The 23,424-nt window shown below is 39.7% G+C and overlaps 1 protein-coding gene across 3 annotated transcripts in view; it reads right to left on the reverse strand.

Moving 5' to 3' along the window:
- Positions 1–6,393: 6,393 nt before the first annotated feature.
- scn1laa (sodium channel, voltage-gated, type I-like, alpha) overlaps positions 6,394–23,424 on the reverse strand; it is a 36,773-nt gene continuing 19,742 nt past the window's right edge. For all 3 annotated transcript variants that reach the window (XM_076263514.1, XM_076263512.1, XM_076263513.1), the window contains 9 exons: positions 22,935–23,089; positions 20,167–20,340; positions 19,390–19,509; positions 17,852–18,121; positions 12,385–12,438; positions 10,926–11,063; positions 10,278–10,382; positions 9,643–9,913; positions 6,394–9,526 (listed from right to left, as the gene is read on the reverse strand). In XM_076263514.1, coding sequence (XP_076119629.1) covers positions 8,331–9,526; positions 9,643–9,913; positions 10,278–10,382; positions 10,926–11,063; positions 12,385–12,438; positions 17,852–18,121; positions 19,390–19,509; positions 20,167–20,340; positions 22,935–23,089 — 2,483 coding nt within the window. In that variant the 3' untranslated portion in view covers positions 6,394–8,330. The remainder of the gene's footprint in view (positions 9,527–9,642; positions 9,914–10,277; positions 10,383–10,925; positions 11,064–12,384; positions 12,439–17,851; positions 18,122–19,389; positions 19,510–20,166; positions 20,341–22,934; positions 23,090–23,424) is intronic.

The raw sequence follows: 23,424 nt of genomic DNA on the forward strand, positions 1-23,424 counted from the left end.
ATAGCACAATTTCTAAAACTAGCCTATTAATACTTATAGCAAAACCACTCACTGAGTTCGCAAAACTAAAAGCACAAACACTGCTTTGCACTCAGTTTGTGCAGTCAGCAATTTTGTAACACACACTTTGCACAACTGTAGGCACAATTCACTGCACAGCACTCTTTTTGCGGAACTGTAAGCACAACTCATGCTTTACATTCAATGATGAACACACTCCTAGCAAATCTATACACATGTATGGCTATTATTTTCACTATTTTGCCAACTCTCTGGCACACTTTCTCATGTGAAAACTGTTTTAGATAATTAGTTCACTTTGCAATCAGCCTAAGCACTATAAATAAGCCACAGGTAATGTACAATGGGTACAATGGAGGGAGCAGGAAGAGTGAGGAAAGTAAGAATTAGAGGAGGCCGAAGAATAGGACGTGGAGGAGAAGAAGTAGGAGGAAGAAGAGGAGGAAGAGGATGCAGAGGTGAAGAAGTGAGAGGGAGAGGATGACAAGGACAAGGAGGTGAAGTTAGAGGAAGAGGACACGGAGGAGCAAGAGGAGGACGAGGAGGGGAAAGAGGAAGGGTAAGAAGAGAAAGAAATAGCCCTTTTACAGGCAAAAAAATCAGTCTACATGTGGGGATATTGTCATACGGCATCCCAGAATATATTTTGCCCGGTGCCTTGGACTAGGACATTGCATGTGATGTAGACGAAATTTTGAGAGAGACGACCCAATGAAGACTGATTTGTTTTGTCTCAGTGAAATTTTGTGTTTTGACTTGGAAAAACACACTTGTGTTTGTTTTGATGTGTGTAAATAAACACCAATACTTGAAGTTTGGATCCCTGTATGTTTACAGAACTATGACAAAAGTATGACCTCAAACTGACATAGTCTATCTTGTGCACAGAGAAAGCAAAAGCCAGATGTGTTTTTTATTCATACCATCAGTGTGTAGTTGGCACATTGTGTGGTTACTATTGTGATGGCTTGTGTTTACTGTTTGATACGAAAACACAATTTTTACGAAGGTGTGAAGAGTTAAGCAAGGTGTGTTAGCTTTTGCAAGAGAACTACAATGTTTTGCTGATTGGGTGAAAGGTTTTCCTATTTGTGTGTAGAGTTTTGCAAAAAAAAGCCATAGTTACAAAAAATGTGTTTAAGCTATCAGAAAAAACTGTAATATGTTTACACCCAATAAATAGAAACAAATTACAAGAGGTATTCAAACTCACTAGACCAGTTTAATGGTATGATAGACATATAGCTGTTGTACAGTGTTGTTGGCTTGCCTGTGCGTTACTTTTTGCCTCTTTGTGGATTAATACTTCATTTTTACCACAGTACCTTTAATGAATGAATTTGTTTATTTTCTTTTTTTACTTTTGCATTTCATTTTATTATGTTGTTTGTTATTTGATTATTGTTGTTGTACGATTGTGAGCTCAGGACATTGCTGTGGAAAGAGCTTAAGGGGCAAATGTTAGGTTGACGAAATGTTTAATTAATGTTAGTTAATGTGTAGATAAATTAGTGAAGATATACATATTTTTAAAATTATTACTCCAAATGGACTATGACAACATTTACCAACCATTTACAGCCATTTCAGTCAAGATCACATTTCAAAACACAACTGAGTGATGACATCATAAAAGGGAAGAAAGTATTATGTAAAAGAGCAATTAAGATTCATACTGTACAAAATATTTTTTGGGATGTCCTCTGCCTCAAAACTCTCGATATTTTCATTTATATATATTATTTACTTCACAATGCTAGTAGAACGGTCCATTGACTTGAATGGGATTTCCCAACGTTCTACGGTAAAATATAGGCTATTCATGTAATTACCTAGCCTGGGTTTTCCCATGCTGCCTTACTCGCGCAATTTTATTCACGCTGCTAGGCAGCCTGGATTCTATGGACTTTGTTTTCACCTCAACGAAGGAACCAATCACAGAACGGAGGGAGGGCAGCAAGACGATGACGACACACCGAAGCCGTTATGAGCTTTGTACAGACGCATTTGATAGACATTCGTAGCGCCCAATAAACGGCTCTGGGCATTCGTAAACCACATTTCAAATACGAGAAAATGAATGTCTAGTTCCCAGACCCCATCTCAATGAGATGGGGTCTGACAAGGATACAAGGATACAAGGAAGTTTATTGTCACATGCATATAGTTACTGGATGTAAGAAATGCAGTGAAATTATGTCTGGTGTCAGCCTATTTGTGCATTTATGGAATTTATTGCACTAGAAGAGGGGTTTAGTAGATTAAGTGGCAAGGGCTGCATAAGAAAGGTGGGGGAGGATTGGGGGGGGGGGCACCAACAAGGAGCACCCAAGAGCAACAGGGGCAAGGAAAAACTCCCTTACTAAGGAAGAAACCTTGGGCAGATCCACAGCTCAAGGGGCTAACCCAACTACATGGGGTCTTGGTGTGTGTGTTGGGGGGATGACAAGGGAGATGGGATAGTGTGCTGTGTATGTGGGGAGAGGGCAGTGTGCAATATGTGTGTTGGAGAAGCTTCCTCATGAGACAATGTGCTGTGTATTGGGGGGGGCAGTGTGCTGTAAGTATGTTGGGGATGTGTGTTGGAGAAGCTTCCTGATGAAATAATGTGCTGTGTATGTAGGGGAGAGGGGGGGGGGGGGGGGCAGTGTCCTGCAAGTATGGTGAAGGGACTTACTATTGCAAGCAGAGTACTGTATGTATGATGTATGTGAGTGATGACAGTGCAGATGTGTGTGTGGGCGGGAGGGGAGTGGAGCTGTGTGTGTGTGTGTGTAGTGTGTGGGTAGGTGGGGGCAGTGTGCTGTAAGTATGTAGAGGATATGCGTTGGAGAAGATCCTGAAGACAATGTGCTGTGTATGTAGGGGGGGGGGGCAGTGTGCAGCAAGTATGTAGAGGAGGCTTACTGTAGCAAGCAGTGTGCTGTATGCAGTGATGCCAGTAACGCGTTACTTAGTAACGCGTTAGTCTATTTTTACCACTTTTTTCAGTAACGAGTAATCTAACGCGCTATTATTTACAAACCAGTAATCAGATTAAAGTTACTTATCTAAGTTACTGTGCGTTACTATTTTTGTCATTTTCCTTAATAAAAAGATATATTCTTTGCTTTCTTCTTGTCTTGGGGATTAATGTCATGTAGGCTATGCTCACGTTTTCAGCATGAGGACAATTCACGTGCAGCGACACAAACGAAAACAACAATGGAGGGAGAGAGAGAGAGATGCACATTTCATCAGTCATTACTTTGAGTTTGTGTCAGCTAAACATGACAACATTAAGGTACATTGTACATTCTGTGCTGGCGACAAAGTGCTGTCTAGCTAGACATCCCAAGTCTCCCGAACTTTTGGGAGTCTCCCACATATTGATAGCGGCTTCCTGACGCCCGCAAATTACATAAAATCTCCCGGAACCTAGAGCGAACAAGAGCACGCAAGCCAGACCGGACTTCAAATCAAAGATAGAATCTTTGCTTCAAATCGCGTGTGCATAGCTTAATGCGCACACAAAGGAGAGGGAGAGAGAGAGGAGTGGTGCGTTTCTGACTGAAGCGCATCCAAGACAGAGAGCATCCTGGTCTGTTTTGCTAAATCAACCAATCCGTTTTCAGTGTAAGTGCTTATATCTCTTTTCTCCCAAACATAATTAATCAGTTCAGTCAGTGTATCTAGGAACAGAAGCGTCATGGCAGCGTCAGTGCCCCTCAAAAAGGAAGATTTAAGACCCATTTCACATCAGACTACACAAAAGTGCATCCAATTGTCTCAAAAGATTAAAACATAATGATAATCTTGCACACTGCACTGTTTGTAACAGCAACTTTAGCATTGCTCACGGCGGGTTAAATGATTGCAAAAGACTTGTTGAGGTGAGTTTAACAAGTGTAATTTCATTTGCATATTACTCAGGCCTATAGGCTACAAGATGGCTAGTTGCCAAGGCTACATGAAAAAAAATCTACATATTTTACTATAACAATTTCTATCAATAGGCCTTCCTTATTTGGTGTACTTAGACATTATTGAACAAACATCTGAATTTCAGTATCTAAGTAGGTTAGGTTGGGATGTCTGCTATACATTGCTGTTAAAATGCACTTCCAGTATAGTGAGTATTGGCAAAACCGGTTATCATTTTTATGTTGAGGCGTTGGGGGTGTTGTCGGCAGCTGCTGAAAGTAACTAATAAAGTAACTTGTAATCTAACATAGTTACTTTTAAAATCAAGTAATCAGTAAAGTAACTAAGTTACTTTTTAAAGGAGTAATCAGTAATCAGTAATCAGATTACTTTTTCAAGGTAACTGTGGCAACACTGGCTGTATGTATGTGAGGTGATGACAGTGATGATGTAAGTGTGTGTGTTTTTTGTGTGTATGTTGGGGATGGGGGTGGGGGTGGGGGCAGAAAGGCTAGGCAATCAAGGACATGGGTAGATAGATGGAGGAGAAATCAAAAATAATAAATAAAAAGTTCTATGGAGATGTGCAAAAGTTGGAGAAAGTCAAATAGGCCTACGTGTGTGTGTGTTTTGACGTGATGAAATAATAAAATAAATAAAAGGTCTGTAGCATAGGGAGAGGGGTGTAAAAGTGCTAAAAGTCATGTAGGTGTGTGTGTGTGTGTGTGTGGGGGGGGGGGGGTCATGAGTGCTGAGGAGTGAATGAGTGAGGAGTGAATGAGTGCAATGTCAGTATAGTGTGAGTTCAAAATTCGGATGGCCTGGGGATAAAAACTGACGTTAGCCAGGCTAGTAATTACCGCTGTCAATGGCAACGAGTTTTGTTCTTCAGATTTATGTCTTTCATATCACTCCGCAAGTAGTCCTGTCACCTCTTGCAATGGTGAAAGCAGACGGTTGATCAGCTGTGTTCTAGAATGTTTTATTCAAGTTCAGGGTGTGTTGCAAACTATTTGTTTCTCAGTAAAAGTCATATGATGAAACGCCGGTTACAAATAAATGTAAAGAAACATATCATGTGGAGTTTTTTTTTTTATGGTGCGTCGGGGTCGGTTCACCGTGTCGGGACTTATTTTCCTGATAATGTCCGGTGTTCTATACATTATCCCTTAGACTACATAGTAGGCTACTTTCCTGGCATGACTCCCTTTTATGATGTCATCACTCATCTGTGTTTTGAAATGCTTGCTATAAATGTTGATATGCATTTAGAGTAATAATTAAAACAAATATGTATGTCTTCACTGATTTATCTACACATCAACTAACATTAATTAAAATTTTTGTTAACCTGACATTTGGAATATTCAGAATCTTTTCTGAATAAACAATGGTAGTTGTTGATGATGGTGATGATGGTCACGCCTGACGTTTACCAGTTTAAATGTAATAATTCAAATCAAGGATGGAGTTAGGATAGAGAATCCAACATGACTCAGAGTGACACATAGCATGCAGCCTCTCTACTGCTGTTTTCTCATCACTGCCATTTGTATTGATACAGCCTAAGAGGGGGTAGAACAGAACATGTAAATTGTGAACATGTAAAAGACTAATGAACCAAATAGGCTAGTGGCTATGGTGGTATTTGGGGAGGGTTAGATACAGGGTGCATGATACCAATATTATGTTCACAGCTTCAACATTTTCACAAAATATCATCAACATCTCAACCGTATACTGTTTCAGCCATGGTCTGTAATTTGAGTAAGCTTCCCAGATATTTTTGGTTTTAAAGTATTTGCAAAGCAAACCACCGTTTGATTGAAACAGTGGTTGAGTCCATGCGAGGAGACTGATGTGACTGCCATGTCTCGCCTCAGTATTTGTGAGACTAGGCTAGGGCTATGCAAAGCACCATGACTGGCAGAGATTGCTGATGGCACTGAGAGATCATGTTCCATTCGCACGCTCATCTGCGGAGCCACTTCCTGTTGGCTGTCCATTAACGCTGGCCCAACATGCAGATGCATGACCCTGGCTGGTGAATGAGTTGTACACTCATTTACACAATAATAATAATAATAATAATGTTTATAATACTAATATTTACAGTCTTTTACAGGATTGTATTCACACCAAGCACATGTGAATCTGATGGCTCCTTGCCCATTCAGAGAGATGGGCAAATAAACTTTTCCTAGACTGAAAACAGGCGACAATGTTGTCTTTAACTTTGTTTGATATGGACTTCCATATGTTGTAGGGCTATTGCGTGAGGCATTATGCAGGAAGTGATTTGTTTTGTCACATTATCTAGCATTCTAGAAGCTGCATGGAATAGCTCAAATCAATGTAATACATCACCATCATTACACGCAATAGACCGCTGTTTGTAAAATAATCGTTCTAAACAGTGATGAATTCAACTCTGTTGAGAAGGAATAAAACAAGTTGCACAGACATACCTAAGGTACATGGCATCTTTATTCTTTTGGCTTTAAAAAACAGTGTCTTGTGCATGCAGCCCCCTTATTACCTACAAGCATAATGCATACATTATAAAAGATGGAGTGTCTGTGCAACCAAAATATTCATTATTTGTAAGTATATCACATGCATAGGCTGTCATGTACTTTAGGCATATCAATTATACACAGATAATGAATGCTTTTATTGCATGCATATCGAAACCAGTGTGACTTTTGTTTACTATATTTAGGAGTGTAATTGCAACACTTATAAGACATGTCATGTGGTCTCTGCAGAGAGATTATGGGGAAAAAGGAAAATCATGAAAGAGATGAAAAAATATAAAAATGTAAACAAAAATGTAAGTGTCCATGAAGGATGTGTTAAATTCCATGCCACTGCCACAATCATATCCTGCCATGCTCACTCTAGACCTGCCCTGTAAATAATTATTTATCCTGGTCTAAGCTTGCCATTGACAATCTGTGTCAATAATAATAATAATAATAATAACATCACTTTTGGAGGACCACTTTAGGAAGTAGCTGAATGAAACCTGCTGTTTAGGCTGTGATGCTGACTGTGCAAATATATCTTCAAATAAACAATAAAAACAAATATAATGAGTAACATGTATATTACATTATTACTACAACAGAGAGGAACAGAGTGAAACTTCCAACAGAATTTGCATACAGAAAAGAGACAATATCATACATTATGCACATTAAATTATATATATGTATGTATATGTTGCATAACATATGTAGTAATGTTGAACCATATGAACGTAATACATATTACAAATTGTACACTATTACAAGAAATGCATATATAAATATGTTATGCTTAAATGTATATATCTACAATCAATAACTGTTACATGTGAGAGCAACATACAAAGCTATAAATATTGTTGCCTTTTCATTTATCTCTTTAAAATTGCACTTTGCAACAGCAGTTTTGGACCAAAAGCCTTCTTACTGATGGGAGGTATGACCATAATTCAGAGAATTTCCAGCTTCCTCTGGGAAAATAACACATGCTCACATCACAATGCACAAAGAATGTCGGTGATGCTTCTCAAGATCAGGTGTTCTATAGATGGGAAAATGGGTATAAAAATGTGACTACTAAAAATAGCACATTTTCTACCAGTTAAACCATAGGAAACACTGGACTACAATAGGCTGCCTCACGGTGGAATGTAGTTAAGAAATGTTTACCAGGGAATCAACTATGTCCTGAAGCTGATGGTTCTAGACACGTTTTCTGGGCTAGATGCAGCTAACCTGAAACCACTGGCACATGCTATTAGCCTCGAGCAATTCAGCTTTCAATCACCGAAACGTCACACAGTATACTAAGAACCAATCTACATCACCAGAGAGACTAAAGCTTCGTGCTTCCAACCCTATCCTCTGTTTGATTGGTCCAGCACTGTCATGCAAGAGATGAACACACAAGTCTCAAGATGCTTCATAATTTTTTTGCCTCTTAAAGATTAAAACATTAACATGTTTCTGCATGTCCTGCACACATGCCCCATTGCCAATTTAGGGTAAAATAATCAAAACTGTTTTTATATGACACATACTTTTCATAACGTATGGCATTTTGAAGATAGACACTGGTTGTATCATTTGACATTTGAGAGCTGCTGAAGAAGATACTGTTTACTGAGATGAAACACCAATAGCACTTAGAGCACTTTGTAGTGAGCCTCAATTATGTCCCCCATTTATATTAACCGGCTACAATGTTATCCCCCAAATGCCTAAGAATACCACAAACAGTCAGCTTTAATTGCAGTAATCTGCAGGTGCTGTTTTTTGACATAAGACATCCAAAGGCTTGAAGGGATTAGATTCCATTAGTAACCTTCAGGGGCTGGGAATTTCGTTTTGGCCACAAAATGATACTACATCATGGTATCATTTATTTTCTTTACTGCCCTGTTTATTGTCTTTGCATTTCACTTCCTTCTCCCTCTTGTCCTTTTCATACTTTTCCTTTCCTGGCCCTCTTACACTATTACTGGACTGCGGGGACAGTGTGGACGGGCTTTTGTCCGAGCCCTGAGCCGACAAGGTGTTCTCGTTCAGTTTGTCTGTGGAGCCTTTGTCCGGAGGGTTCTCTTCGTCGCTCTCGCTGTAGTTAAATATGCTGGAGCCCTGTTTGACAGTCCTTCGGATCAGATACCTCCGGAAAGCTCTCTGGATGAGGATGGCCGACATGAACTCCTGCTTGCGGCGCAGCGTGGAGGAGATGGGCTCGTAAGAAACCTTTGAGGGGTTCGAGGCCATGAAACGTTCCTCCATCTGGCCGCGCAGGACGTCCAGCTCGCCACCCTCGCCCAGCACGCGCTTGGTGAAGGCAAACAGGATGTCCAGGCAGTGGATGCGCTCGCCACTCACCATGGGCAGGTCCATGTTGATCAGCGCCACCGCGTTGGGCTTGGGCATGCGCAGTGGCGGGTTCAGCGCGTTGGCGAAGTCCGACAGCTTGTCGTAGTTGATGAACTGCGTGGCCTTGGGGTCAAACTTCTCCCACACTTCGTAGAACATCTCAAAGTCGTCCTCGCCCAACGGCTCGGCACTCTCCTCCGTGGCCACGCTGAAGTTCTCCAGGATGACGGCAATGTACATATTGACCACGATCAGGAAGCAGATGATGATGTACGAGACGAAGAAGGCGATGCCCACTGCCGGGTTGCCACAGTCGCCCTTGTTGCGACTGCCGGGGTTTTCTTTCGTCTTGTTGCAGTCTGGCTCGACGTTGAGCATGGGCGACAGGAGGAGGTCCCAACCAGCCGAGGTGGTGATCTGGAACAGGCAGATCATGCTGTTGCCGAACGTCTCGAAGTTGAACATGTCGTCTATGCCATCCTCCTTCTTTATGTAGGCAAAGAAGGACATGCCGAGGATGGAGTAGATGAACATCACCAAGAAGAGGAGGATGCCAATGTTAAACAGGGCCGGCAATGACATCATCAGAGCAAACAGAAGAGTGCGAATTCCCTTGGCACTTTTGACGAGGCGTAGGATGCGCCCAATTCTCGCAAGACGAATCACTCTAAACAGGGTTGGCGAGAAGAAATACTTTTCTATCAGGTCTGCTAGAAACATACCTGGAAGAATAGAGAGAAGTGATGAAACTAAGGGTCCTTAGCAGGTTTCTGCTTAGCCAAAGATATTTCTTAGTGTTGCAATATTTGCACAGTACAGTTTGTCAATCTGTACTTACCAACTACTGAAAGGATGACGACAATGAAGTCAAATACATTCCAGCTGACAGTGAAATAGTGATGGCGAAGTGCAAACATCTTTAATACACATTCTGAGGTGAACAGCACAATGAACACCAAATTGATATTGTAAAGGATGTTCTCTTTCTCAATGGATTGTTCATCCGTCTCAATCATCATGGTTACCATATTAAGGAATATAAGAACCATGATCAAAATATCAAAGCCCTGCTTGGTTATAAGGTCAAAGACAAATCCTTGTATTTTGTTCTGAAAGTGAAAAAGAGAAAAGCATGTTAGCACACTACGTGGATGTCATTGTGAATATTAAGTTACTCACAACATGATAGATGACACTGATGTACAGTACCGGTACATGGAATATTACATTTAACATGAAATGCACGTTTGCCGGTTTACTCTCAATAATTTAAACTCTTTGCATATCTTTGAAAACACAAACACAACTGACACATTCAGATGGAAAAGTAACAAGTAAATATTCGGGAGTGGTGTGATGCTTGCAGCTTGCACAAAGGATAGGAGAGAGGCACAATACTTTTTTCCCATGCCTTGCCCATGGCCTCATAAAATTAACTTAAAAAGGTAAAGAGAAAGGCAACTACAGACGTACTGATGGCCTAGGAATAGGCTTCTGGGGCTTCTTGGATCCAAGCTTTTTCATGGCATTGTAATACTTCTTTTGCTCTTCAGTCATGAAGATATCCTGACCTCCAAAGTAAAGGGGAAAAGCAAACAAGTTAAATGCTTGCCAAAAGAGCACTTGTTCTCAGTTTGTTGGTGCAAATATCAAAATCTTCTGTACAATAAAAGTAATTAAATCTTTAATTTGTTAATAGATGGATATGTTGGAATTGCCAGAAAATAGGTACTACTGGCAACAAGACTTTAGACCCTAATCATCCCCCACTGTAATTGGCTCATTCAATCCCTCACTCTCCACCTCAAGCTGGTGTGTGGTGAGCATTCTGGCGCATAATGGCTGCCGTGCATCACCCAGGTGGGTGCTACACATTGGTGGTGGTTACTAGTGAGGTCCCCCATCCATGTGATGCGCTTTGAGTATCGAGAAAAGCGCTATATAAATGTAATGTGTTGTTGTTGTTGTTGTTTAGTTTAGACAATAATTTAGTTATAAACACATGCTATTTACTGACACTATTGAGCACTGTTAAGATTAGACTGCTAAATCGTGTATTCATGAATCTAACAGAACGATGGGCATTTGTATGACCCAATGAATACCCTTCTCAATACTTATCTTTTTCTTCTGCTGATTGAAGTTGTCAATAATGACACCAATGAAGAGATTGAGGGTGAAGAATGAACCAAAGATGATGAAAACAACAAAGTAGATGTACGCAACCATTTTGTCTTCGTAGATAGGCTGGTCATTTAGCTGTAGGCAGACAATGTCTTTGTCAAGAAAAACATCAAGAACAACAGAAAAAAAAACATTACCCTCCATTGCAGGGTAACTTCCAATATCTCATACGACATGTAAAGTCTTAGGTGCCTTCTAGGGGGAATTCTAGGAACAATCTTTTCCTTAAGGTTTACTGTGCTTCTGTAAGTTTGTGAAGAGTTCATTTGTGTACAAATATGAACAAAAACCCACAAACCTTACATAACCCAACTAAGTGTAAAAGATGTTCAGTACACAAAGACTATTTGAAATTATAGACAGAGCTTGCGAGCACAAACATGAAACATATAAAGACAGTATTTGACAAAACACTATGCTACAGGGGACAGATTACAATGGGGGTGGAGGAGGTGCGTGTGTGTGTGTGTGCATGAATAGACATGTCCGTGTGTGTACAGTAAGTGTGTGAGTGATGAATGTTTATGCGTTGAAATCAGCAGGATTGGCAGGATTAGTATAAGATGTTGTGAGTCGTGGTACTGTATCCTAGTTATAAGAGGGAGTGGGTATAAGGTTTTGAGTATGTTGGGTTGGGTCAGGCTCATCAGATCTTTCCTCTGACTGCTCCAGCCCTCACTGCGGCCGATGAGCAAGCTGACCCCCTTTAATATGAGATGCATTAAAAAGAGGTGTTACTTTTTTCATTGTGAAACAAAGATTACACACCATCTGTTTACGCACCTTTACAATGGCAATAAATGTGGAGGTAATCTCTGGGATTTAAACCTCAAATCAGTAATGTGCATCTTGAAAACTATGAAAATTGATTGATAATCCTAAACAGTGCAACACTGATCACCAAGTTACAGAACTGATATCTTATTCAACTGAAAATAATATTTTACTAAAGTGGTGTGGGCCTTTAGTACTGTTGTACATGTATTTCAAATGAGTATTTTGGCACAATTAAGCAATTCCCACATATAATGTAGGTAATTTAACGGCTTCCATACGGAATTTTTTTGCCGATGCCAATGAAAAGACATATTCATTGTTCCATACTCAATAAATTGCAACCACTGTTTTTGCTGAATGTTTCATCTCCCTATTCTAAAATACGCTGCTGTATGTATTACCATAGCATGGTCATTCTTCTCTCTGCGGATATAGTTAACACCAACAAACATCTGATTTGTTTCCACAAGATTAAATTATATCATATTCAACAACCTATAAGTGTATAGATGCAAATAGCAATTTTCCTTGACTCTTCAGAAATCAAATAATATTCCAATTATTAAAAAATATATAAATTAAACACTCATTTTAATTACTCTGAGCAACTCTTACTTACTTGACGTGAGTCTACAGCAGCATACATGATTGGCATCCAGCCCTTAAATGTTGCCTTGAGACAGAGGAAGAGAAAAGGCCACAATTAAACCAGAGTATGTGACAAACCTATTAAATTATCATATTGTCTTGGTAAATTGCGTCAGGAAAACACTTAAGCCACACTTTATTTGAATGGTGCCCTAAAGACGATCTTTAGATGCTCAGATCGTAAACAAACTATCTGTTGATACTCAGTTGTTGACTCTTGTTGACACTCAAACTATTAACATCAATCTATGGTTCAGGTTAGGGAATGGGTTTGGTTAAGGTGATGTATAGTGATGCTGCTGGTGGAATATCCAAAATAACGTTTTACAAAAACGTCAAATAGGTGGCATTTATGATGTTGTATTGCACCCAATACACAACACTAATGTGAGGGACTAAAACATAACCTTAATGTGGTTCTGGTTTATGATGAGAGCACAAAAGCCAAACTGTGTAAGAAAAAAGTCCTTAAAGGAGAATTCCGGTGTGATATTGACCTGAAGTGTGTTGAAACATGATACCGAGTGTGAACGTATGTCTCATAGCTCATCTCGGCTTGTCTCCTGTTCTTAGAAATCTGGCGCTAATTAGCCGATTTAGGGCCTACATTTCAGTGTGGGATTGCGGGTATAGCGCATGATTTATTCCAATCCTGTAACTCTAGCCATCATAATGTGAGAAATTCCACCACACATTTTACAGCTGTCTGATAACATTAATCTAATTATGAACCGAATGTAACCCCTTGCAGAGACACACACAAGCGCACAGAACCAATTTGCAGGAGCACCCTCCAAGAAAGGAAAAGGAAAAATTTAGCGATCAGCAACTGTCAGGAATTTTGCAACCACAGAAGGATTACATAGAGTGGCCATCAGACATGAGGGAACATGGATGTGTTCTCCATTTGAGGAATGTAATTGATTGCGGACTTGCACAGACAGCTAGCCTACAGACAGGGATCGCATAGTAGGCCTAGGTTACTTTCACTTTATATAGTACACATTCATTACGTGAAAGATGCTTCATACCAAAACAGCGATCAAACATTATCAAATTTATCATGACGTGTTGTCACAAACACTTAATCCAATTAGAAAATCAAAACCAAAATAATGTAAGTAAAGACTATGTTAAGTTTTGTTCTCTCATTGAAGCCTGTATAAGGAAAATGTGATTTCGGTTTGTAAAATGTATGCCATCCTTGTGTAACCAAGACTAAAAGGTACAGAGGCACGGATTCACAAAGGGGTGCAGGATGTGATATTTTTGAACTGATATATTTGCCTAAATAAAAGGCCTTAAATTGGAAGTATTTTGGTTTTGATGCTTCAAGGTAGATCTTGCCTTTGTTCAGGGCCGAGATCAGGGATCTTGGGCTCAAAAAGGTTGTTGACCACTGATGTATGGCTTTGAAAAACAGGTAGTTTGTGTTCTTAAGTTTCAAACAATATTAATGTCAGAGTAAGCTCTGATCAAAAAGTTCTGGGGCAACAATGTTTGCTACTTTTGAAATGTTAAACCTATGGAGTAAGGCAACCACTGGAGATTCTGAAAAGGAGTACACAAAAAAGGACAAAGGGGCAAAAATTACATTCAGCACAATAAAGTTGTTGAGGGGACAGGGAGGTTGTCTTGGCTGCTGCCAAGCCCTATACAGCCTATAACATAATATAGAATGCCACTCCAAATCCCAGCAGAGAATGCACATACCGGTATTCATAACATGGTTTCTTACACATAGTTTGCATTGTGAAATGGCATGTCAAAAAGGAAGACACACACAACCTAGTTCCTGACAGAGTGTGAAAAGCTGAACTGTCCAGACGTAATCCAGACAAATGGTCACCATAGGAAGGAGCTATCTTTTGCCTAAATTCACAGTCATCGATCCATGTTACACATGCTAGTAGTATAGAAATGAGTGATAAATATATTTAGCTATTTAATTAAGCAGAAAGTTACCATTTCCTAAATAGTGCTGTAAGACATGAACTATTTTCTTTATATCAAAAGCATCCATGCACAGTGTTGCACAGATATCTGCCAACCAGCTAGCATCGGTTCGACCTCTCCATGTTGTACTTAAAGAGGCAATAGTGAATGACAGTAATAGGGCAACGGTGCTGTCAGGAATACTGTTAATCAATAAGATCACATTTAAGAGGCTACAGAGAGCGCAATGTTTTTCCAAACTAGTACTGATAGATTGAATAGATTGACTAGATTGAATTACAGATGTATCACAAGTAACAGATAACACCCAGGACAAAAAAACAAACAAAACTAAGGCACTCTGGGCCAGATGTACTAACGCATGTGTGCCCACTTCAGGCGTATATGTTTCGCAACGTGCGTGTAAAATTAGGGCTGGGACAACGCGTCGACGTAATCGATGACGTCGACGCAAAAAATACGTCGACGCAAAATATGAGCGTCGATTTGTCAAGCATAACGTGTGCTGTGTTGCTAAATATTTTTAATTTTACACCTTCAGTGTTTTCCATACGTTCCATACGTCCATACGTTGACTAATCTGTGGCTGGGCACCACGAAATTAAAAACCGGCCACCACACATTGATAGAACACATTGCTCTATGTTGTAGCCTTTCCTCGCCCCGCCCGCTCTCTCTCGTAACGAGCCCGCTGCTCCTCTCCATGTGCATTTAACAAAATATTCACGATTGTTGTTGCCACATAAAAGCACTGCATAGGCTAAATTGCTATTAAATCCGCTTAGCATCGTGACCATGCTGTGCAAATTTGTTCAAAACTGCTGCATTAAAAGTTAAAGTAAACTCTAAACTCTGCTAAGATCTTATCACAACATAGTACATTGAGGAGACTAAACTAAGTTAAGTTACAGTATGCAATCAAGCAGTATCTCAAAGCTAACGTTAGAATACTGTTTGGATGTCAAGTTTAGCATGCTTACTTGCAGCTGCTTGTATCATGCAGGGCTCATTTTATTGACTTGGAATGTTTGCAAAATCCCGATGTAAATGGAAAAGTGTTTTCCAAGAGTGCTTGTCCAAAGGAGAAGTATAGGCCCTACAAACCGTTATTTGAACTGACTACGTTATGAATTGCATCCACACATCAGCAGCCTTTTAACTGTGTTAATGTTAATTGCAAGGATTCCCACACGAACGTCTTAAAATGACAGGCACTCAATTAATTGACATACACTACTGAACTTTATTGAATGCTACCTCTGACTAAGAATGCATTACTTTGCACTTGTATAGGCGTAGTCTTATTTTGGAATCTTAAGAGCAATAAACAAATATTGCAATGTTAAAAAATTCATGTTTTTTCATTCAGATATGTAAATAAACATGTATAAGTTGCTATTATAGTGAATTAATGGGGAGATAATCGATAATCGAATCGAATCGAAATCGAATCGGACTGAAAAAATGAATCGTTAGATTAATCGATGCATCGAAAAAATAATCGCTAGATTAATCGTTTAAAAAATAATCGTTTATCCCAGCCCTATGTAAAATCATTGCGAGGTATGTACAAACAGGCCGCAATGATGTAAAATCACAAACTGCCTGTCGTGGGAGCTGAACATGGCAAATTGCGTTTTTCGTGTCATGCATATGCATTCATGGGAGGATCCAGGGGAAAGTGGGACTTTAGCGTAAAAAGATGGGAGGGGAAGAGTAAAGAGCGGCTAATTATGTATTCCGCAGTATGTACAAAGACTGCTCCTGAAAGCGCACATCTTTTCTGCGCCTAAATACTTACGCCTTGTAAAAGCAGGTGTTAATCCAAATTGCAGTTCAATGCGTCAATAAGAGAACCTTTCAAAGACAACAGAATCGCTATTTGGAGCACCAGTTTTGTAAGTCTTTGTACTATCAAAAGCAACCTTAACTTTCGTTGGCCTTTCGAATGTCTTACTTTCACTTTCACGTCATTCACTTAAACTTTCCTACTTGCTAGATTTGACCAATCTTCCATAGCCTATGTGCACAAGTAGTTTGTATGGTATAATTTTTATGATCGCTAAACGTTTGATTCTTTTTAATGTTGTCATCAGTTAACTTCATTCAACTGCGCTTGTATGTAGGCTCTGCCATTCAGTTGTGGACGTTCGTAAATTGCGTTTATGGCCGGAGAAAGGCAGAGAAAAGTGCAGTTTACAACATGGATTGAACGATTGATAAATACGACGGAAACTTGGGTCTGACAGCGTTCACAATCTGCGGTTTGTCCATGACGCTGATAACGCTATGTTCGCAAATGTACATACATCTGGCCCTCTGTCTTGAATGTAAGTTTATATATTTTTCAGAGCATCGGCAAACAGTCCATGTGTTTCGACCACTAGGGCCTGGACACACCAACCCGATTATCGGCCATGTCAGTCGGGCGAGGTCGGTGACTGGAGTCTTTCGGCCATTGTCAGTCGGACGAGGTCGGTGACTCGAGTCGGTTCGGTGTGTCCCGTGCCGTCGTCAGTCACCGTTCATTTTGGCCGTCGGCCTTAATGACCAATCTAATTGGCTAAAACCCTTGACTAGCCTAAACATTATCTCAGATTAGTAGACCTATGACCATTAGCCCTACATTCAGCGATGAAAGTTATGAACCCATTTTGATAAACTATCCTAACATATTTTGCTAGAACTAGTAGACTACCATACAGTTGCTGAACGTATGTTATTTCAGGTTAGTTTGCAACACCATACAAGTTTAACCAAAGTCCTTAGTTGCTACCTAGATCGCAAACATTCCCATTAACTTTTTGTTTACTGCTAACGTTAGCTAGCTAAAATAAATGATTTATTATTAATAAACGGGCAAAAATAAATGATTTATTCTGTGTCCAAAAGAGTGTTTCATTGGCATCAAACACAAGCAATGACAATAAAATAGTACAAAATATATATTTCTATAGTATATGTTCTAATGCTTAATCAGAGAAGTCCGAAACTAGTGGCATTTCCGTCCATTGGCTGCTGTTATGGAAACGTATTACGTCTTACGCACGTGCAGAACGTACGCTCCGCGTCACCGTTTTGGTGTGTTCCACAGCACTTTTTGGACCGACTCGGGGAGATGGGAGCCGACTGATCAGTCCGACTGCTTTTCTGCTGACGGTCGGCCGTCGGGTTGGTGTGTCCCGACCGTAAGTATTCATCAAAGTCCTGCTACTGCCTGTTGTAGGATAAGCCAGCACAGCCTAGTAGCACTTTCCCCTGCTTGTATGTTTATCTTATAGTTAGCGGCCATTGTACCATTAGGCCTAATATTTAACCTTTGCTCAAGTGCTAATACTAGCTTCTCAGTGTATAGCAAATATGGCACAGTAATAATGTATGCATTGGATGCCGCCCACAACATAGGAGCTCCTAAAATTCACAGGATTACTAAGTCTACTGGAAACATAACATAAACACAAAATTACACTGAAAAACCTTACCACTTGCAATAACGCCAAGTAGCCTGACGCCACATTGTCAAAGTTAATTTTGACATTCTTCCAACGAGCCCCTTCTGTTTTATTGCACTCTGTCTGGTTTGCAACTTCACTTGCATTAAAGCGTTCTCCATTGGTACTATTGGCACAATAGTGGTACTTTCCGGCAAAGAAATTGACTCCCATGATGCTAAAAATTAGCCAGAAGATGAGGCAGACCAGCAGGACATTGAAGATAGAAGGAATGGCTCCCAGCAGGGCATTCACCACCACCTGGAGGAACAAACAGGAGCCCATATTTTCACAGTTGATTTCCATGACAGTGATGCATTTGTTTTTAGTTTAGACACTAAACAGTTCGGATGTGGTGAAAATAGGAAAACACAAAATGAAGTGAAGTGATACTGCAAGTGTACAGTACATATCAATATTTGTACAACACACAAGCGACTACAGCACACACCATTGACAGCTAAAGCAAAAACAACAACAAAGGAAAGTGATCGGAAAGAGATGAGGAAAAGAGGAGGGAGAGTCATATGCCTAGGTCACTACTAGTGTGTTTACTGTGTGTTCATTTAAAGTGAGACAACAAATCAGAAAAAAAAACCTTGTAGAGGCATGGTGAAGTCACAAAATTTTGTTTACTGTAAATGAAAAAATGACACATGAAAAAATCATGTTAAATCCACCTCTGGTAAGCAACACCAAAACTCAGTACAGTGTTAGAGAGGAGAATAAGAAGAGACAATAGATATATATATATATATAGATAGATAAATAGATAGAGAGACAGAGAGAGAGAAAAAGAGAAAGAGAGAGAGCAAGTTTGCAAAAGAGAGAGAATGAGAAACATCAATATAACTGCAGAGAGGACAGAGGCAAGCATGCAGACAGGAAAAGCCAGTGACTACCACGTGAGGACAGGCCACTGTCACAGCAACTCTGGAAACTTAACCCACCAAACATGCAAACATTTCATCAATAGGAAACACATTGATTTCCTCCCGACACTCCTCCCCCATCCCATTACATAAGCTAAAGCCTTTGAATGGTACTGTAGCCACAGCTATTTAGTAGAATGAGGCAAAGAATTTCAATTTCAATTATTTCCATACTGTAATTAAACCTGCAGCCAAGTCTATCATCTTTCCTTTTATCATAATGAACTATGGAGTTACGAGTGGGAGTATACTCTTTAGGAATGTGACTAAAGCAGCTAGGGCTTGCTCAATTTAGGGGCCAATGAGTTTTGTAGACTTTAAAATAATGGGTAGGTGACAGTCACATATAGACTCAATTAGAGTACAAGCATTACATCCCTCCTGACAGTGTATATAAATATCAAGTTCTGAAAAAATAAGACAATTGGCCAGAGAAGGATGACAAGGTGAGGAAAAGTATTTGCAATTAATTATACATGCACATGCATGCTAAGATTGTCTATGGTTTCTGAATGTACGGCTATTTGCGTATGTGTGTTTGTGTTTATGAGTGTGTCCTTTCATTTGTGTGTGTTTTGTGTCTATATGGAGTCTTACCCGCATGCCCTCGAAGCGTGACATAGCTCTGAGGGGTCTTAGAGACCTCAGTGTCCTCAGGGATTTAATTGCACCTTGATTGCAGTTCAAAGCATTGGCCACCATGCTGATTATAGAGATCTGAAAACAAAACAGAGCCCAAAAGACCTCAGAAGAAAGACTTCCACAACGCATTTGATGATGTCTTGCTTGCTTTCACCTCACTCAGATTAGTAAACATCATTGTGAAGAACTAATTAAAAAAATATATTAGAGAGAAATGTGACTAGCATAACATTTGGCCTACATTTTAACATACCTTGTCTTATTGTCTAACTTACACAAGTTACTTCCAAGAGGCAGTAGCTTACATTGATTTTAGAACAGCTAATGGGCATTGTTAGAGACAGTTTACTTGACAGTATCAACATAAGAGTGACATGACACTGTCATGAACATGTCATACACAAGTCATAAACGTTTATGACATAACGCTTCTGTTACATTCGATTTTTGTCATAACAAGTTAGGGTTAGAGTTAAAGTTAGGGTTAGGGTTCATGTGTCATGTGTTATGTGTTCATGACAGTGTCATGTCACTCTTATGTCGATACTGTCAAGTAAAGTGTTACCCAAGAATGACTATGTCACCTTTGCCCTCTTTGTAAGAGAAAATCATCAGGCAGCCTTTGCTACATTGTGGCAGATTTTTTTTCCGATGCTGGCACTAATATATAGTCAGAGATATTAGTGATATTCAGATGGCATTTGGAAAGCATAATGCTTAAATGAAACTTACATCAACAATAACAAAGTCCAGCCAGCACCAGTAGTTGGTGAAGTATTTGGCAAATCCATAGGCCACCCACTTTAACAGCATCTCCAAGATGAATATATAGGTGAATACTTTATCAGCATATTCCAGGATAACCCTTATCTTTGGCCTATTAACAAGTTCGACGTCTTCAAAAGCCTGGAGTGGAAAAATAAGAATGATCAACAGTACTAGATTACTATATTAGTAAGTAACTAATTAAGTGTTGGACAGTATATTAGCATAAGAATGATAATGTGTGACTAAACTAAAATGAAAAAATATGAAACCAGCCCATTTAGTCTAATGTCTGTGTTGAGCAGCTGTAGAAAGTTGTTGGACTGAGAGGCCATACCAAACCATGGCAATAGACAGTCAGAGAGTTCTCAATTGTTTAAGTTTGATTTACGAGGTGTCCAGTATATGGTGTGTGTATATTTGTGTGTGTTTGAGTGTGTGTGTGTGTGTGTGTGTGTGTGTGTGTGTGTGTGTGTGTATGGGTGCCAGCATGCGTTTGATTGTGTGTGTGTGTGTGTGTGTGTATGGGTGCCAGCATGCTTTTGATAGTGTGTGTGTGTGTGTGTGTGTATATGGGTGCCAGCGTGCGTTTGATAGTGTGTGTGTGTGTGTGTGTGTGTGTGTGTGTGTATGTATATGTACATTTGTGCATGTGGGTGTGAGAGAGGGAGAGAGAGAGAGAGAATCACCAGGCATACAGATCATGTAAAAAAAGCAAAGTGCTGTCACATCTTTTTTTTCATGTAAATTTGTGGAATGTGCGTGTGTGTCTTTGAGTGTCTGTGTGTCCGCATATGTGTTTATGTGTATGTACATGTGTGGGTGTGTGTTAGTCTGTGTGAAGTTGTGTGCACGTGTGTGTGCGCCAGGGATGGAAATGAAATATTTTGTCCAACTGCCACTGTGGCTGGTGGATTCCAAAATCTACCAGCCACTCAACTCTTTTACCAGCCACCAGAGATGATTATAGTTACCAAAATGATCACGGTTATCAGCATTATTGCCATCCAAATATTTCTCTAAACCTACCACCAATGTTGGACAGAGCTCATAATTGGCCTGTCTTCCATGGCCACAGTAGCAACAAAACTAAAGGTCAACAGAACCACATTCATATGCCAGTGTCTTGTCATAAGGGTGGTGTGGCTCCTGTAAGACTCTGTTTGTGTGAGTTCTGGAGCATCTTATAATCCAACTATCTAACTTTAACTACTGTATGCTGTACATCTGATTTAAATATTCACAGATATCTAGGCTATATTTAACATTTATTTTCTATTTGGCCTGTTTTGAAATCATGCATTGAACAATTTAAGTAATTTAACTTTAAGAAACAATAAATACATGCATGCTTACATGCATGCTTAGCATTTTATATCATTAAGACTACATTGACAAACTCTTAGCCATTAGCTGATTTTAATATTTACATCTATCTAGGCCAGTGTTTTTCAACCTTTTTTGTGCCACGGCACACTTTTGACACTTAAAATGTCCCACGGCACACTAACATCCTGTGTGAAGAAAAAATAAACATACTATAGCCTAAAATAATACACAGATATGGCCTTATTATGGCTTCTATACAAGACCTGCTTAATAAAACAACCACCCTCTGTTTCATTTGTAGGTGACTATATCTAATTTAATTGTTGTTATGAACTGGATATGTGATGATTCTGTGAATACTGGATATGGGGCCCCCGTTGTACAATGCCTGCATACCACAAATAGTGCAATCATACAATCAATGAGAGCATGTGGTTATATTCTTTGATGCAACAGTTGGTTTTCTGGACCAGTGAGTGACATTTGGGTAATTTGCTGCGGCACACCTGATGATCTCTCACGGCACACTAGTGTGCCCCGGCACAGTGGTTGAAAAACACTGATCTAGGCGATATTTTTTAACATTTATTTTGTATTTGGCCTTTTATGAAATAATGTGTTACAAAAGCCCAAAGTTGGAGACCATGTACACATTTGCTACAATTTCATAACCGGATTACTCTGGAAAGGCTAATTGTACAGCTTGTACAATTAAAAATTAAAGTAATTGTACTTTACACCTTGAGATATTCCACCACGATGAATGGGTGAGGAGATGTGCATCCATTTTAAAAATGAGGTACTGTTGGAATCCTTTTGGTGAACTGCACCTGATCAACCCCACTCTTGCAGTTCCTCGGAGATGCAATTCTAGTTTCATTCTGTTATTGTTCTGTCCCTGTGTATATCTGTGTGTGACTATGTGTTTAGAGATATGGAGGAATATTATGGTTTTGTTTCACTGTTCTGAATGGGTGCAACCCCTGCGTCAGTAGCTATCTGCTTCGGATTGCCAGGTTGGCACTAATCAGAGTCTGATTCAGTCTGGTCCATGTAAGATGGGATGACCAATGCCATCTCCCATCTCTTTACAGAAAATTGTAAACAGCCTACTGTCATGCAGTTAATGGGATACTGTGCAGAGTTGGGAAGTTATGGTAGGCAAATTTTGTGTGAATACACACACACACAGGGGAAATTATCTCTCTTTGTTGAGTAGCCTGATGGTATGCACTATGCGTACAGCCGTAAACCTGCAGACGCGCCTATAAACCACTGCATTGTTTGTCACACAAAAGAAATTGTAACCTTGCCAAAAATTCTACAATAGCATTACTTGATGGAAATATTTTTTAAAAAGTCTCCTCTGTCTCATAAGAATATTCCGCATGGCATCAGTAACTCACAAGTGCACCACTGCTGAGCATTATCATGAAGATGATGAAGGTCTCAAACCAGTTATGCTCCACGATTCTGAAGCATGTCTTTCTCAGGGTCCACCACGACTTCCAGATACCTTTCTCTATATCAACACGACAGCAGGGGAATCTCTGGACACAACCTGAAGCGTATGAACAGAACAAAAATGTAAACAGTACTAGGGCTGTCAATCTTCCTCCATAATCGCATTCGAATTTCATTCATTATTATTTTTAATAATCAATTTATATTCGAATATTTAATGCTCAAATTTGGCCTATTCATATTTACTATGCATCTCTATACACTGTATAAACGGGCTTATGCATTGCCAATGCATCTATAAATGCGTGGTTGACTTGTTATATTGAACAAAAGCTCAAGTCTACCAACGATATCTGTGCAACTTGAGTGGTTGAGTTTCTTTTGCACAGACGCGCACACACACTGAATGAACGCTCATACCACTACCACTTA

This window comes from Alosa pseudoharengus, unplaced genomic scaffold (genome assembly GCF_046254945.1).
Source record: "Alosa pseudoharengus isolate Yale_2024_CS ecotype anadromous, Long Island Sound unplaced genomic scaffold, YU_APseudo_1.1 YU_APseudo_1.1_scf_3, whole genome shotgun sequence".
Taxonomy (NCBI): Eukaryota; Metazoa; Chordata; class Actinopteri; order Clupeiformes; family Clupeidae; genus Alosa; species Alosa pseudoharengus.